At 40.2% G+C, this 18,818-nt stretch overlaps 1 protein-coding gene across 1 annotated transcript in view; it reads right to left on the bottom strand.

The window, feature by feature from the left end:
* msh3 (mutS homolog 3 (E. coli)) overlaps positions 1-18,818 on the bottom strand; it is a 104,080-nt gene that overhangs the window by 8,569 nt on the left and 76,693 nt on the right. Inside the window, exon 20 of the mRNA XM_057832069.1 lies at positions 18,310-18,496. Within this exon, the coding sequence (XP_057688052.1) occupies positions 18,310-18,496 (187 nt within the window). The remainder of the gene's footprint in view (positions 1-18,309; positions 18,497-18,818) is intronic.

The raw sequence follows: 18,818 nt of genomic DNA, 5'->3' as shown, positions 1-18,818 counted from the left end.
CAACTTACTGAGAATAAGGAACATGCCAAGAATGGGCCCCAAGGAACACACATCTGACAAGGACAATGACGCAACAAGGCACGATTGAACATGGGAAGTTTAAACAAACAGACGTGGTTATAAAGACATGGAGAACCGGGCGACACGAGAGGCAGCGGATTGGTCGACACAACAGGTGAAATCAATGGGTGGGCGCAAGAACAACACACTAAGGCGCAACTTCAAAGAACCGAACACAAACCTAAACCCTAGCAGTATGGTTCGCCAGCCATATCTGCATTTCCACCAAAAGTGTGGAACTAGCTGCTGGGACGAACTACTCGTTTTGTGCAACATTGACCTGCGAGACTTCAAATGTACGTCACAATACTTCAATTCGGCACCCATCGGTGGTCCGCCTGTTGCGGATAGTGCTGATACGGGATTAAAAAACGCACTACTGGTGTCACAAATATTGTTTCTGCCTTGCTTTCCGTGTTATGTAAAGCCCATCCAAAAACAAACCTAAAAAGTGGGAGACTACAAGAATAAACTTACTTGCCATGCGAGCTAACCCCTGCCCACCTACTCACCATTTTTGCAAGCTGCAACTAGGAACTAAGATTTTTTTTTTTTTTTTTTTTTTTAAAGCCGAAGCGTGCACTTAATATCAAGATGTGAAAGCAGACGCTATGGTATACCTGCTGGAGTTGTCATTTAACAATCCCTCCTCAATACCATTATTTTACCACAGCACAACAGAATCTCCACCTCATTTTGAGGGCATATTTAACCACAAAACTGAAGGACAATAGTTTTGGTACAGTTGGCCATTACACCTGCAGCAGAGGCGATTGCTCAAAGACTGCAAAGGAAGCTAAGCTTCCCATACAATTTCAAAAAATAAGTCATCAAATTCATACTGTTTTGTGTACATGTCATTGAGTAAATATGCGCGACAACGTGCTCAACTTTTGCCCAGAATCAGCTTCTTATCATTGATTACGACTTCTTTTCATTCATTTGCTCCACAGAATTTTAAACCGTGTGGACTACAGCAAGAGTGCTCATTGTTTTTTGCTCCAAGATCAACTTTTCAAGGAGACAACCTCCCGTATAGTGCCTCTTCTTAATGTGCTTACACGTTGACGATGCTCATATCCCTTACTCGAGTACAAGAGAGTTAGATGGGATGCAAAAATAGGGATTTAGAAAATGGAATACATAACAAATGGTAGGTGCGGTAACATTTATGTAACAGTCTGTCTCTGCTGAAGAACAAAGAGGATTTGTGTCAACATGGTATTTATATTAAGACATTTGTTCTTGACTAATGCACAAACCCATTTTTATTTCATCGCCATTGTCAACGATAGAAATCCAATTCGTTTTAAAAAAAAAAATCATCATTCTCTGGCAGCCAATGAGTCAATGTAAAATAAAAACTAGAAAATGCAATTTCTGGAGAAATTGCGATGGTAGCTTTCCTGTGATGGTTGGTGTATCGGATCACTTTTTGTTGATTTTAAGGCATCTTGGACTTCCTATAGATATTGGGTCAGATCCTTTTGGGTTTGGCATTTTGGGTTCATTTCCTGTTCATATTGGGTATATTCCTGTTGATATGGGGGCTTTCGGGGTCACTTCGTGTTCATTTGGGGGCATTTTGGGTTGACTTCTTGTACATATAGGCTCACTTTCTGTTGATTTTGAGGCATTTCAGGGTCAATTCCTTTTGATTCTAAGCCATTCCAGGGTCACTTACTGTTCATTTTGGGTCACTTCCTGTTGATGTGGGGGCATTTTCCGTCAGTTCCTGTTCATATTGGGTAACTTGGGTTGGAAAACAAACGGAGTGAATGGAAGTTTCTGTGCTATTAAAATTAATGGGGAATTGGGGCCAATGTTCCCTCTAAGCTGCGCGCGTGCGCAATCGCGCACTGCTGGCACCTACTCTGCGCACAAGAAATTCTATGCTGCGCACAAAAAAAAATCAACAGAAACGTATTAATTGCGTTGTAACTCGGTGAGTGACAGGTGTCCAGCAAATGATACGATAAGGTTCACTTCCGCTACGCAGCCAATCATAGCATTGACATTGCTTGTGTATTGCCCAGCCTACACGCGCGGTGTAGGTTAGCAAGCTATCAACAGTGCGTGAGTGTGGCGGAGTTGAGAGACGCACAGGCCAACCCCTTATCATGGCGAAACGAACGGGCAGAGACACATCCACTCACCAAGCCAAAATAAAAAAGAAATGCGGTTCATATAAGATGGAGTGGCTGTCGGAGCATGTGCAAATAGACGAACAAGCGGTGAAACTGTGTGATATTTGCCACGAAGCCAAAGTACCAAGTGAGTTTTCAGAGGGAAAAATGCGGACTGAATGGAAGTTGGACTACCTCGAGTGTCATATTCAGCAGAAAAGTCATTTGAAAGCTGTTGAAAATTACGAAGACTCAAGATGGGACAGGCGATTGGTACATTATTGCGGGAGAATGCAAAAAGACCGAAAGAAGAGAAACGAGCTGTCCCACAAAACAAAATCTGACCCAGAGCAAGTTGAAGTTCTCATTGACGATATTTTACTTGCCATCGAAATGAATGCGTCAATGGTGTCAGTTCAACAAATCCGCAATCATATGGCAAAGTATGTAAGTATACCAGAAAGCTGGCGAAGTAAAAACTATGCCTTTGAATTTGTAAACTCAATAAATGAAATAGTGGAGAACGAGACTATGCGCAGTGTTAAAAATGCACCCTGGCATACACTGATAGTAGATGAGAGCAATGACATATCAGTACACCAAATGCTAGTCCTATATATTAAGATGTGAAAAATAAGGTACAATTTAAGTCAGATTGGTGTGTATTATAGTGACATTTATAAAGATATTTTCATTATGGATATTAATCATTAAATGCTCGTAATACTAGAGAATTTACGGGCAGTAGAAATGCTAATAGGCATGAAAAGGCGTGATACTGGTGTGTGGCCGCCATGTACCGTATTTTACAGACTAAATCGCAGTTTTTTTTCATAGTTTGGCAGAGGGTGCGTCTTATAGTCTGGAGCGACTTATACTGTATGTGAGCTTATTCACACATTATAATATTGTTGCTAGTTAGCATGTTCTTTATGCTATAGTTATCTGAATAGCTCTAAATAGCTATGTTACATTAACATACCAGGCATGTTCTCATTTGGTTGTTTGTAAGTCATGTAATGTTAACATACCGTACACTTATTCAGCCTGTTGTTCTCTATTGTATTTTTATTCTAAATTGCCTTTCAAAATTACATGTCTGTTCTTGGTGGTGGATTCTACCAAATAAATTTCCCCCAAAAATGCGACTTATACGCCGGTGCGACATATATGTTTTACCTTTTAATTGCGCATTTTTTGGCTGGTGTGACTTATGTTCCAAAAATTTTGGTACACATCTGATGTTGCTCACCGTGAGCCGCAGTGTGCTCAGGGAGCAGGTGTGTTTGCTCAGACACATAAAAAATTAGAGGGAACATTGATTGGGGCCATTAGAAACGAATGGGTATGTTTTTTTTCAAAAATTGGTTGAACTGTACTTTTTTAACAGAAACCTGAACAAAACATTTGTCCTTCTTTGCATCCTGAATGTTTTGATGCATAAATGATGTGACTTGGACAAAAACTTGTAAGACAAGTAGCATTTTGAAATGTCATTTTTAAAACTGCATTTTTAGGCGAACAGTCATTTTTGGGGTGTCAAATGAAAGAGAGCCCGCGTCGCATGATAATTCCGGTCGTTTTGGTGTACAAACGGTGTCGGTGGGCCAAACAGTTTTGGCTGGGCAGCGGGCCCAGGATACGCCACTGGAAAAGAAAAAATATAGATGGTAGCTTTGCATGTAATGCAAAAGCTTTGGATGGACTTTGCATTGATCTCTCATGCACTTTTTCGACGACCAGTAATAATGATGAATTTTGGTGATGAGAACAAGTCGTTCGGTGAGCAAGCTCACTCGGCGTGACAAAGGTTACATGTCACTAGAAATACTGCACCAGATGAGCAGTGCGACAGCCGCCCATTCCCAGAACCTGCGCCCACCCAGTGTAACACAGACAAACATGCATTACTTTGAAATCTCTCCTGTCCACCTACATTGAAGAATACAAACAAATGGAGCGTGGTGGGCGATGGTTGACGTTAAGAAAAGGTCTGATTGGAGGCTAATGGCCGCTCGTTAGCAGACCACCCGAGGGAGCAATGACAGCCTAGTCGGTGGGAGACTGATGAAATTGAAGTGATTAGTAAAGTCATCGATTAGTTCAGGGGTGTCAAACTCATTTTGGTTCGCGAGCCACATTTATGGCAATTTTTCACTTTCATATCATTTTAAGGTACTTACGGATCACTTCCTGTAAATTTTGGATCATTTCCTGTTGATTTTTCGGCCATTTCCAGGATGCTTCCAGTTGATTTTGGGGCACCTAAAGGTTACTTCCTGTTGGTTTTGGGGCATTTTTGAGTCGTTTCCTTGTTAACTTATTGGCTGCCATTGACGGTGCTCGACGCCCAATCCATTTTGACTGGGAGGTGGGCGAATGAACGAATGTAATTGTGGACACCAAAGTGATTCAAGTGCAGTAGCAAGAATGAGCTACAATGTGCATGTCAGGCAGAACAACTCCGCAGGCTGGATTACCAGGCTGGTAGCCGATAAATTATTATGAAACTCCAATTTCACTCAGTCGATGGGGCTTTTTCCTACCGATGCACAGTCAGACAACCATGGGATTAAGGAAAAGGCTGTCGAACACAGCATCGCTGCCTCATAACACTTTTCCATCCAATTAGACAGAATGACATTTCCTCTGCGCTCTGCCAAGTATCCTAACTAACAACGAGCTAACAAGAGCTCGCTGAGGGCAGTCTGTGAGCTACAAAGAAAAAGGGGAAAAAGATTTGGTGTAAATGTTGCTTGCAAGAATATTGGTGACCTGATAGTACTGTATCTTGTTTGGGTTTAACAACCGAGTGAACAGTGGATGACCTTTGCTTTTCTATGTTTTTTTGAAGCGCTCACCAGGGAGAGCTGTCAGTTTGAAGCTCCATCATGAACTGGTTGGAGTCACTTGAGGAATTTTGCTCAGCAAAATGAGCCCAGCTTCACACACTATATTAGGTACAGTATACCAATCCAGTGCAAAAGTTGTTGTCAAAATTGAGCAGGGATTTACATGAAAAGCTCTATAGTGTGCATTTATTAAGTCTCCAGTTGTGTTTTTTAATTGATACATTTAAATGTTTTTATTCCATCTTTGGGGGAAAAAAAAGATTTTTGCAAATCACTAGTTCACTAGAAGGATGTCCCGATACAGATTTTTGGACTCCCGATATGTTTTACCGATACCAAGCCAATTCTGATCCGACACCTATATTTTAGACCAGCGGTGTGCCAGTGTTGTTTTTGGCACCCCTTAATTTTTGTCTTTTGTTTTGGAAAAAAATACCTATTAGTCTTAGTCACATTTTAGTCATTTCAAAATGTGTTCGTCTTTGTCTAGTTTTAGTCCACGAAATCTCATAAAGTTTTGTCTATTTTTAGTCGATAGTTACTTCAGAGAGTTTTGTTTTTTATTGGCAGAAAAAGGTACCAGCAGGTTAAATAAACCAAATAATTTCCACTGGCGCCGTCACAGAAACACTGGCGGAAATGGGCTTCTCGTTTTGTTAAAAAAAATGTTTTCGGATATTTTTCTTTTTTTTTTTTTTTTTTTTTTAATGGCGGGAATGGGCTTCCATAGACAACAGCTCCTCTTATTGGTGAAACAAATATTTCAAGGGGAACTTGACCGCTGTTAGACTAAGAAAAATACGGAGCTCAAAAATACACTGTGTACACTGTTTGGCAACCCAAAAAAACCCAAAAAACCACCAGAGAGAAAATGGCGGACGAGACTCTGGTGCTGTAAAGCCAAAATCACGTATGTTGTAACCCAAGGACTACCGGTATCTGGTTGGGATATCTGACTGCACCCCCTTTTGCAGCAATACCTTCAACCATACACTTCATGTAGTTGCAGATCAGTATGGAAAATTGATGAGGATCAATCTTAAACCGTTCCTCTTTACAAAACTGCTGCAGTTCAGTCTGTTAGGGTCTCTACATGTCCTACCGGAGGCCTGGCCTACCTTGGACAGATGTGCGTGACGGTAAACGGGTGGAGCGGACAGCTGTAGGCGATTACCATCACCCGCCTTCATAAACCAGTGAATGCATCACCTCGTCGCCTGATCAACTCGTGTGGTTCCACCACGGTTTCCCCTACATATTAAATATTGTGGCGCATCGGCTCAACAAAATAAAAGCCGCCACGCCATGCAAAAGAGATGTTTTATTTTTTTAATTTATTTTTAAGGCCGTTTTAAACTAACGGCAGCCAAATGTGAAGGGTTCAGCGGCAACCTATTCACTATGTATTGTAATGTCCGTAACTATACAAGGCCACCTTAAAAAGAAATGATCGGACAGGAAGCTGTGACGTAGAGAGAAGCGAGAAGGAGATAGCGGTCGCATGTCGCGGAAGCCCGCTGTTATTTTGTTATTCTTTTTCTTTATTATTGTTGACACAATAAAGTGGCTAAGCCAATACAGACTCCTGTCCCTCTTCCCCCCATCCGGGGCATAACTGTATTTTGGATGGGACTTTTCGGCGGAAGTGAGCAGTGGACAGCTGTCTTGGACGAAAAGGCAAGTTTGAATGAATTTGCGCCGAGCAGCGGGTCAGAGTGCCGCCGTGCTAATGTGTCAACAACGCATTCAGTAGCAGAAAATGCAGGGCTGTTCCAGCGGACGGATATATGCAATCACGGCTGATGAAACCTTGATAAATGCGCTTTTTTTCCCCATTTCACGAGCTCCATACACTCGAAAAATGTCTCTCATACCCAGGGGTCGCGTTAACCGAATATTTTCCGTCGTTGACCGGTTTTTTAAAACGGTGACGGAAAAAACTGAAGTCCGTCCGTCATTTTGACAGGTTGCAATTCACACCCCAGACCACAGGGTGGCATATTAATTAGCTATTGTCTCTCTTAATGCATGACGTCGTTGGCTATTCTGTCAGAATATTGTAGCGTCACCGTGGTCTGGCGGCAGCACCGTGATTGACACATCAACGCGAGGTTCTTATTGGTGCACCCGGTGTGCCAGCGCGTCATCCAATTGGTGGACTAGATTGTCGCCTGTGTATAGACAAGTTTCCGAGGTACTTCCGGTTTACTTCCTTATGTCTTCCTTCCCCTTCCGTTTCCGCCTGTTTACCGTTGAAGTCAAAGGCGGTGGAATCGAAGTTGGAAGGTCTTTATACAAGATCCCGGGAATGTTATTTTGATGTAGGCGGGTGGAGAACCAAGCCAAGGCCTCCATGCTTCGTACCATGTCGATTTCCAAACCATGGGTGCTCGTACTCGTCATACAGGTGGGAGGGAAGGAGATGTACAAAACTGACAGCTCCTGCAGTCATGCCCCCGCTGTTATGGACGGTAATGTGCTCTAAAAATACGAAACCTAAAATCTGGCGCATGAAACGACTTGTTGCCTTTGCTATTGATATTACGATGATGATTGTAATTACGAAGTTTTATCATTTTTACAACAACTAGCTTCTGCTACTGCTGCTAGCCGCCTGTTGCTAATCGTGTTTGAATGCACCACATAAATCCAAGTGTTACAAGTTTTTATTCGTTTGTTTACAGCTGGGAAATGCTGTTTTAAAAGAGAAGACAACTTGACTTGTACGTTGATGGACCTATATCGAACATATATCGTTTGCGTTCCACAATGATGATGACAGCTCGACTCCCGGGAGAGGCCGAGAGAGGCAGGAATTGTGACAGACGGTGGTTCGCCGAGATCGCCGTGATCCAACTACGAACTTGTGAACGGTAGCATCTTTAAATATATGCTATTGGAGCTGGAACTACCGAGGACGGGAAAAAAGCACATCTAAATGCCGCCGAGGGCCTCCGTGATGTCGCTATTTGTTCACGAGGCTCCGGAGCTCTGCGGTCTGATATCACATTGTCGTATGCTATTTTTGCAATACTATTATAAATGTGATTTATTGACCTGTTTTGGAGTGCACCAATCGTTTTAAATAAAACAAGAAATTGAATCATGTCTAAATGTTTTATTGCGATCAATGCCTGCAATAAAAAAAATGACATACTATTTGTGTTTACATCATATGTACATAACCTTGTAGCATTTCCTTGTAACAAAACAATCCATGTCAGCCCTTCTGCAATCGGCAAATGTAATATAACTTGTAATTTCACCACATTTTGGTCACTAATGGCCGTAGTATCAATCCATTCCTCACGTTAACACAGGCTGACCGTTGTTAATAATTTTGTCCACGAATGATCAACGAAGTGACAGGAACTGCCATCCAATCTCATCTACGTGTCATCTAGGTCGTGCTGAATCAATTTTTGAAGATTCCATGGGTTGCTCTGGCTTGATTTCGTAGTTTTATCGTCGTCAATACACTGCTAATACACTGCTACTCGACCGGACCGGAAGTGCGAAGCAGACATTTTCCAAGATGGCGGCGCCCGTATTTCGCTCAGGAAACTTGTCTATAGACCCCAATCACATGACGTCACAACTCCGCCCCCTGACTGGAGCAGCCATATTGTCCGTCAGCTCGTCGTGTTTACACATTACCGCTACGTACATGCCTCCTATTACGGCGTGTTTTTCTGCTCGTTAACATTAATAATAGAAATGGCGAAGAAGTGTGTGGCGGTTGGTTGCAGTAACAGAGAAGATAGACGGAGAGACTTGAAGTTCTACTGTATTCTGAGAGACCCGAAGAGGAGAGCGAGATGGACTGCTGTAATTCGACAAGAAATCTGGGCACCGAACGATCCACAGACTATGTAGTCGTCATTTTATATCTGGTAAGATGCATTTGATATATATTTAGAAGATTTTGGGCTGACAACCACAATTAAGATCATTGTGTGACGTTGGTGATTGGGGTCTATATAGTTGCCTCTTTTTCTTTGGGAGTGGAGTTGTTTTGTTGGTGTTGGCGGTAAGCAGAGTAAAAAGAGGGAGAAAAATACAACTTCCGTGTCTAATTTTTCGCCGCCAAGCAAGCGTTACAATATTAATTAAAAATGAATGAAAACTAAATACTATTGAATATGTCATCATGATCATTTTAAAAATTTAAGTGACTGGTAAAAATAGAACATGACTGGATTTTTATGACCCTGTCAGTCAAAATGACCGACAACGAAAATGTCTAGCGCAACCTCTGCTCATACCTCTCCTTGCTAAGCTAAATGGTACCTCGATGTGCATTTGTGTGGAAAAGTCTCAATATTGGTGGGGACCCTATAACAGCATAACCTGCATGTACACTTTTTGCTGGGAACAGGACATTAATAAAACCAAACTGATTAAGTGAACGGGGGTGAGGGCTTAATTTCTCACCAATATGAACCTTATTAATTGATAGGCTAAATGATCAATGCAAAATAAATCTGTATTGACTTGTACTAACTTTCACACTGCAAATTTATAACGTTTCAATCTGATGATTATTCTTAAATCTATTCGAATAATTTTTTTCCATCTTGTTTTGAGTGTTAAAGACTAGTTAACAGATTAATGGGTCAGATTATTCAATTTACTTTGGGTAAATATTACCATTTGTTCTTATTAAGCCCATACATCTAAAGGTTGATCATTTTTCACCAAAATCAAGGGGGAAAATGATTTCAAATAATCTTTTGAACAATATCACTTCTTGAAAGAAGATTTCTGACGAAAAAAAGATATTTTTTAAGATTAAATATACTCACTTTTTGCTTAAAATAAGAGTGTTAAGATTATTTTCAGATAGCTGTTTTTTTATTTCAAGAAATCAGTCAAATTTACTTGAAGCACTGGCAGATAATTTCACTTATTTCTAGTAGATTTACACTGAAAACAAGGGAATTCAACTAGTCATCAGCCAATCAAGCGTGCGTTTGACGGGGAAAAAATGGTGTCATTGTAAGTCTGAACATAATGAAAGTAATTCACTTAACAATGGTAGGGTCAATTCTATCCTTAAAAAAAATATGTGAAGACAATCTAAATGACCTCCATAACTGAACTCATTATATAATGCAAATAAGGTTGCCTAAAAGGTGGTGTTCTTAACGTCCCCATGCAAACCTACGCCATTGGTCCATTAACAGTAGGACTAGTATTGATGTGTTAATGTAATACATTAAGGACTACGAGACGTAAGTAGTACTATTGCTATGAGAAAAAAAAGTCGTATTATTATGTAGGGTAATGTAGCTGTAATCAGCTACGCACTTTACGTACATGTACCGTAGCTGAGAGCTACAACATTAGCCTGGCTAATAAAATATTTCAAATAGATATTTGTTATGGTTCTTCTTGGGTCACAAAATGTGAAAAAAAAAAAATTGTCATGTTAAGACGCAATTTTGCCGCGGCACGACATGGTGAGGCGGTCCGACTCCGATGCAGCCCACCACCGCAGCTTCAAAAAATCCTAGGGGAAACCCTGTTCCACCATCAGTTGTTTCTCACAATAGTGATATAGACTTTCTGATCTCCGGCTCAGGACTTTTTGCTCTCGCCAAAGGACCTGTTTTTGCGCACCCCACATCGGATATTCAAGCTTGTGCCCTTCCAAGCCTCGCCTGCCTCTCACCAGCACGACTGCCCCGAGTTGGGAACTCCACACCCCTCCTTCAACTGCTGCGGTCACTTTGACCTCTGCTCGGATATTAACCCTCCGCATTTCAATAAATATTTTGCTTATCACAGTCTATTACTTCCGTGTGTCTGCTCTGCGATCCCGTCTGTACCACGCACCCTGACACAGTCAAATGTGTGGCATGAATCACTGTTTTAAGGTCGTGGCACAGCATGGACATGGAGTTTAAGACAGGACTTTAACTTGGCCACATGTATTATGTTATTCTGAAACCAGTGCAAAGTTTGTTTTGGATTGTTGTCCTGTTGCAGTATCTATCCTCGTTTTAGCTTCAAGAGCGTTTCCTACAAAGCATCCCGATAAACATTTGAATTCATTGTTCAATGAATGATTTCAAGTTGTCCCTGCCCTGAGCAGGCAAAACAGCCCCAAACCACGATGCTACCTCCACCATGTTTTACAGTAGGGATGAGGTGTTGATGTTAGTGATGCGCAGTGTTGTTAATCTTACTTTAAAAAAGTAATTAATTACAGTTCCAAATTACTTCTCCCAAAAAGTAATTGCGTTAGTAACTCTGTTACCTGAATGTAAGAGTAATTAGTTACTTGGCAAAGTAACTGGTGATAATTTTTCATGTTTTTTTTCTCAAAAAAAAAAAAAAAAAAAAAAAAAAAAAAAAAAAAACAGGTCACACAATGTGAAGTTTAAAGGTTTTTTGGGCCATCTGGCCCTAGCCCAATTCTTTACCCTAAAATTAACTAGACGCAGGGGTATTGCGGATATTGCAACAACCTTTGCTATGTGTGGAAGTCATTTAATGTTGTGAATCAACCATTGTTAAAATTGCTCCCGTTATTGCATTAGTTCCCTTCTGTCTACTTTCGACATGTGTAAGTTTTAAAACTGTTTCATCATTTAAAGATAGATTTAAGTCAATATTTTGCCGATTTAGGAGCATTTTAGATAAAAAGTTACTTAAGTTCGCAAGGAAGATTCTCTAGACCAGAGCCTTCCTGAGAGGTATACTGCTTTAAGATGGCGGCCGTTTTTACTAACGCATCTAGTTCTTTATACATGTTGCTTATGCCGCCGTGTCTGTCATTTGCATCTAGTTCTACAATATGTGATATCTACCGTAGCATCATGTAGGCGTAGTTTGAAGGCTATCGGCTACAGTCAGGTATTATTGGAGCCACCTAGCATCGCGTTTGCAACGGCCTCGCCACTCCTCCTCTGCTCTCTCGTCTCCGTGAGTCCGTCTCTCTCAGACTTTTCTCGCGTCATTCAACCAACATTGCAACGCATAGTAATGCACGCCTTTCCTGCCTCGGTAACGGTACAGTCGTTGCCAAGATGAGAAAAGTAATTAATTAGATTACTCACTACTGAAAAAAAAATTACGCCGTTAGTAACGCAGATATATTCTAATGCCGTTATTAACAACACTGGTGATGCGTGACGTGTGTTCCTCCTAAACAATTTCAGTTTCAGTCCACAAACATGTTTTTATATCTGTGTGATTGTGAAAAAGATCAGATGACATTTGATGGTGATTTCATGTAAAAATGTGAGAAATTACAAAAGCTTCAGAAACCTTTCATGTCATTGTACAGTATGTAGCATCGATCGACTCGGAGCCCGATTTCGGATTTTTAAAAATTTTTTATGTGTGTTGGGTTGATTAATTAAATGCAGACTTAGTGGTGCCCGTGCCGTCTGTAGGTTATGGGTTAGCCAGCAGAGGCCATGTGCACAAGGCCTTCAGCCTTTAGTGTGCTGGAGCACACTGATGCTTGTTTTAATAGTCCTCCTTTTGTGGTGATTTTAGACTGCCCAGAGGCAGAACTCAAAATCTCACTTATGCCTGACGCAGTCTATACAATTTCAGCCCAATTATCCGCTGACTGCCTATTTGAGGCTCTCAAACTCCAATGCGAAGTTGCTTGTATCTTAAGGCACCACTGCATACAATTATATGGCAACAGGAAGACTAGTGCTTACACAGCGAGTATCTTCCCGCAACGTGAAATCTCATCTTTGAAGAGAGCAATAAGTGTTGTGATGCTGTGAGTATTTTGCAAAAAAAAAAAAAAAAAAGCTGCGTCTGCTCGCACCCGCCGCTGTTTGGTGAGGTGCGACCGTACAACGACAAGAGAGCTACGGGTGTGACGCCGAGCCTGGTGTGAAGCTAATGGCGGGACCTGCTGCTCGTGCGAACAGCCCCAGTGAGCCTGAGAGAGAGTAATGACTGACGGTGAGGCCACCATGGCGCGTTTTAACATAAACGGAGCCTCGTGCACACCTGCTGCAACTTTGCCACAAAACCCAGCAACTTGTAACTTTGAATTTTCTGCATTTTCTCTATCAGCATCAAGGCCATAGCATCCCTGAGTGGTGTTATGGAAGCCATTTACATTCTTAACTACCGACTGGGTGAAGTCTGGGGCCAGCGAAATTTGTGTTTCTATAACAACTGAGTCAAAATAGGAGTCTGAATTTGACGCGAGCAAGGATGTCTGGTGAGGAGGAAGAGGACATGACAGAAGAGGAGGAGTGGGAGGAAGAGAACATGAAAGATGGTGTGGGTCTACTCGTTTCAAGAAGGGATATCACCGCAAAGCCCATCTTCTTTTTTCCTTTTATAGCCATGCCTTACTAACAAATCAATGTTGTTATACAACAGGTGGTTAGAGAGCCAGCATCGGCTACAGTCGCATTTTGCACCAATTACATAAACCAAAAGACTGTCCAGATGATATAAATTACAGTATGCTTGCTAGACAGGCCTTGTGACAAACACTGACAAATTCAAAAACAGCAGATGCCAAGTCCATCGGGTTTTTTTGGAGTCAAAATACTGCTCACCTCAATTGCATCAGGCACGACCTGTCAGTTTTTTCTTGAGAATCTTGCATGAGACAAGGCTCTACACATGCAAGTAATCCCAAAAGAATACACATTGTTCCATTTTAACTCAAAGGAGTGCTCATTCTACGTTGTCTTTCATTATCCAGTTGCCAAAGTCCAGTTTTGAGAAACAGAGGGTTTTATAGTGGTCACTACAGTGTACAGCTATTCAAAAGTTACTTTTTCCTATATGAATGTAATAAAAACACTTAAAGAGAACCTCGGACTTAAAGACTTACAGGCTCTAATAAGCCACATTAGTTCTCTTTTACTAAAATATGTTATTAGAAACACATGAAATATTGCCATTGATTTAAAAATCTATAATATTATAATAATAATAATAGTACATGTTTTGACCTACGGAGGACTCCATGTTCAATGCGCGCAATGGACGCTCAGGGTGATGACGTACTCTGTCACTGTCACTCGACGAACTCTACCGGGTTACAGTTACTGCAATTCTTGTTACGCGGCGAGACGTCTAACACATGCGCACATCAGTTAAAAGCGGTGAGTACTTACTATTTGTGTTTTTATTGAGTGTTTTATTACCTTTTCATTGCCTCAAAATACTTTTTGCATGTGTTTCCCTCTTATACTTCTAGGCATTGTGTGTTCATGTGGTAGCTTTAAAGCAGATTGTTGATCTGTTGACCACATTAGTCATATTTAAACCACCCTTATTTAATACTATTAAGTTTAAGTATTTTCTTAGGGCATCTTTAGTATGTTCTGTCTGTATGCATCTAAACAAAACAAGCTGAAAGCGCATGGTAGTACTTTGTGTGTGAAATTTGCCTCTTGTAGGACGTCTCGCTGTTGTAGCACATTTAGGCAGAATACCATTTTTTCCCCCAACTGTCGTCTGGTTTCATCCTGTTCATTTTGCTTTTGCTGCTCATTTTGTGAAATATCGTCAGTGCTGTCATGCTCATGAATTTTCCTCTTAAGTTCAAAATGAAAGGATTGAAGAGATGAAACGTTAATGTCGCTGGAGTCATAGTCTGGAAGTCCGGAAGCATAACCATGTGACGTCACCGCCCTGAGACGTCAACTACAATGGCAACTTACTAGTGCAACTGATTTTACAAATTGTATGAAAACCGAAAACACCAAGAGGGGTTTCAATATCAGATTACTCTAAACCATAAAAACGTTTGGTTTTTTTTTGTTTTTTTAAGAACTAGTCTTTCTATCCGTGGATCCCTTTAAGTACATTATAGCTTTTTTGGGCAAGTACAATTTTTTGGGCTATTTAAAAAAACTAAAAATAATAATTGCTAATATTTATTTTTTACAATTAATAATCATTATATTTATTATGATAGTAAATACATTTATAATTAATATTTATAAGCAATATTGGTGGCCATAAATGGTACTATAACCAGGATGAAAATATTGAAGCGCACAACATCCCATTGCTTCTCCTTTGAGATGCCAGATAAGTGCTTCGCAATGGAGAATAAAGCTGCATTATATTGTACCAATGTTGCATTTCAATGAGAAACTAGAAAATGCAATTTCTGTAGAAATTGTGCAGTTACAGTAGCTTTGCGTTGATGGTCAGTTTACTTGTACTACAACTAGTGCGTGTAGTTGTGTGTACTTGTACTTGTAGTCCATGGAAACCCATGCACCTGTAGTACAAGTACACACAAGTACATGTACTAGTGGTTTAAATACATGCAAAAACAAACACATAACTACGTAAACATGTAACAAACACATAAACATGTAACAACATGTACTTGCAGTTACGGCTGCAACAACTAATCGATTAAATTGATAAATATGAATTAATAAATTTGTTGCCAATTCATTTGATTTTCGATTTTTGCCGGGAACTAAGCGCATGCCAAAAATAAGAGCAAGGGAGAGTTCACTGCTACACACAGGTTGAGTTGCATAAGCAACATTATTTGTCAAGTGTTAGACTGTCTTGAGTCACATGTGTTGTTAAATCCAGTGTGTGTCCGCCAGAGGTGAGTAAATAAAGCCATTTGTATTGTTTTCAATTTTTTTTCGATGAGACATTACTACCTAGCATGGAGCGCTAAGTAGTTAGTGATTATGCTAATCAGTGTCTAGGTGTCCCTACAGCATGTACAATATTGTGTTTTGGTGACGTATATTAGCATTTAAGTTATTGTTAGGTAGTGAAGTTTTCTCATTTGGGTTTTTTTTTTTTTTTTTTTAGAAAAAAACACACACATAGCACATAAACCAGTTCATATAACAGAATAGTACTCCTATTAGAACAGTAAATGGACATACAAGAGAACGAACTTTGATAACCCCTGTTGGACAGCGTTTAAGCGCTTCAGTTGATGAATGAATGAATGAAGGATAAAGAAAACTGATTCATTACAGTCTGCATCTTACTTATTCTATTTTGTTATTAAGTTTCTCTACAAAAAATAATAGAGTCATTGACATAACTTACATTAGCACTTTTTCTCCAGGGTTAAGATGTCAATCAGCAGCACTTGTTTTATTTGAATGAACGGGACAAAAATTCTTTCTACCGGTATGTTTTATAGTCAGAACCTTTATTTGATTTAACACTAAAACGTTTTAAGTACTTAAAGCTGTACAGTTGTATAGTTAAGTCAGGAAGCTGTAATAAAATATTATTTTTGAAGGAGGTAGTCATCTTTTTTGTCTTAAGTGTTATTTAGAACATGCCTAAAACAACTTCATGTTAAATTGTGAAGGTAATCGCAAAAAACTGTCAATTATCCAATTAATCGTTCATTAGTGGATTATGAAAATAATGTGTTGCGGCTCTACTTGTGGTACAAGTACACATACTTGTAGTACAAGTGCACGAATATACCCGTACATGTAGGACAAGTAGCCATAGTTGAGTACAATTAAGTACACGTTCTTGCACTGGCAACCTGGACAAAGACAAGGAACTTATCTCGCAATTGGGTGGTGGTGGAAAGTGGGCGAAACATCCATTGTAAACACAGAATCAAAACAATAACAACTTTTATAGGCTGACAATAACTTTTCAAATGGGAAAATCTCAGCTTAACCATTGAGAACCGTGGTAGAATCATCATTTTAGTAATATCTATTAAAATATTCGGGCCATTTCATGAATAATTCAAGAATCAGATCTTACATATTGCTCCTTTAATAAAAACTAAATTATTTGAATTAAAATGAATAAAAACACAATACACACTTACCATATTTTTCGGACTATAAGTCCCAGTTTTTTTCATAGTTTGGCCTGGGGTGCGACTTATACTCAGGAGCGACCTATGTGTGAAATTATTAACACATTATGACGTTATTTTGGTGTTTTGGAGTGACACTGATGGTTTGCTAAAGTTGTTAGCATGTTCTTTATGCTACAGTTATCTGAATAACTCTTAATAGCTATGGCCACGTTCGCGTTCTGCCTTTGGCAATGTGTGTTCAATTGTATTATTGACTTTTTTATATTGAAATGCATCTTTTTAGTTTGTGGCGCTTTCACGCCCACATGAGGGCACACTCGTACTGGCTTACGTGAAGAAGACTGCTCACACGCCAGAAGAAGACGCAAAGCTACGCAGCTTGAGTGAGTGGGCGAGTTAGCGAGAGAGAAACATGGCCGCGAACCTACGTTTATTGTTTATGCTTGTAAAATATCTCTACAGAGGCAACGCCTGTGTGTATCATTTTTTATGTTGTTGTTGTGTGTTTTCCACCCGCGATCGGACACTTAAAGCCAGTTGTGTGGTTGTTTGAACGATGTGCTAATTCTAGCGAACGCATGCTAACCGTTTGTGTCATTGCTGTAACAGCACCTAATGATCATTTATTTACGTTGATGCGAACCTGTTTGGTTTCGAGGACGAAATTGATTCCGCAAATTATACGGACGTCAAACATCGTCATTTGGGAGTTTAGCTCGCTGGATAGCCAGGACCGAGCCGTAGCGTCCTGGTGAGGACAGTATATTCACATTTCGTTGTTCATGCACTGTACACTTATTCAGCATGTTGTTCTCTATTGTATTTTTATATTAAATTGCCTTTCAAGATGACAGATCTGTTCTATGTGTTGAATTTTATCAAATAAATGTCCCCCAAAATGCGACTTATACTCCGGTGCGACTTATATATTTTTTTTTTCTCTTCGTTGGGCATTTTATGGCTGATGCGACTTATACTCAGGTGCGACTTGTAGTCCGAAAAATACAGTAGTAGGTCTGGTATGGAAGAGCAATCCTGGCAGATGATTTTTTTTCATTTTCAATTAACAATGAGATACAGTATAAATCACTCTAATAACAACTGACATGAACCAAAGAGGCAAAAAGACGTCTCTTATGAGCACAAAGGTGAGCGACCCGGCATCTGATTTGATGATGTGGCTTTTGTGCGTTGACAAAAGAAAATAAGGCTCAGTAAACAAATTAGGCACCACGGGATCACTTATGCCTCCTTTCTCCACAGGTTATTAAGATTATAGATCAAGTCTTGCAACTACTGCATTTCGCTCTGTTTTGAAGTGCTGCTGCACTGACAAAGCTTCCCCATTGCCTCGTGTCATTATGTGCCATCAGGTCATTAAAATTTGGTGAAAGGTGCACATAAAGACACTAAGCTCAACTTGAAATGTTTTTTTGTTTGGCTTCTGCGAAGAAAAACTCTTGACTCTATAAGAAAACACACTTACAACTCTGATGAAATGGTCAAGAGTAGCATAGGCGATGGCAATGCCGTCATGGGTGCTGGTTCCTCGGCCGAGTTCGTCCAAGATGACCAGGGAACGCTGAGTCGCATGTGAAATCATTTCTGAGGCTTCACTCAGTTCCTCCATGAAGGTGCTGCGACCTTTGTAAATGTTGTCTGACGCTCCCATTCTGATCTCAGACACAAGCGAGAGGAGATCAGGGTTAAAATGGTTTAGATCATCATCCTAAAGTACATGCAATGGGGGAAAACTTCAGGGTTGTGTATGTACTCCGCCCGTTTTTAGGTAAAGAGAAATAGGTTTTTGCAACGTGCTAATCAATAATCACAGACATGCCTGCTTCTATTGTCTTAGTACATAATATAGATATTAAAACCATTGTGTAACCCATGAATGTCACACATTTTTGTTTGCAGGCCACATTTATGGCAATTAGATCTCATGTGGGCCGGACTAGTTAATTTTTTCAGCACTTTGAAGATGAGCATTCA

This window comes from Corythoichthys intestinalis, chromosome 3, assembly GCF_030265065.1.
Source record: "Corythoichthys intestinalis isolate RoL2023-P3 chromosome 3, ASM3026506v1, whole genome shotgun sequence".
NCBI lineage: Eukaryota > Metazoa > Chordata > Actinopteri > Syngnathiformes > Syngnathidae > Corythoichthys > Corythoichthys intestinalis.
This window is presented reverse-complemented; position numbering and strand designations above follow the sequence as displayed.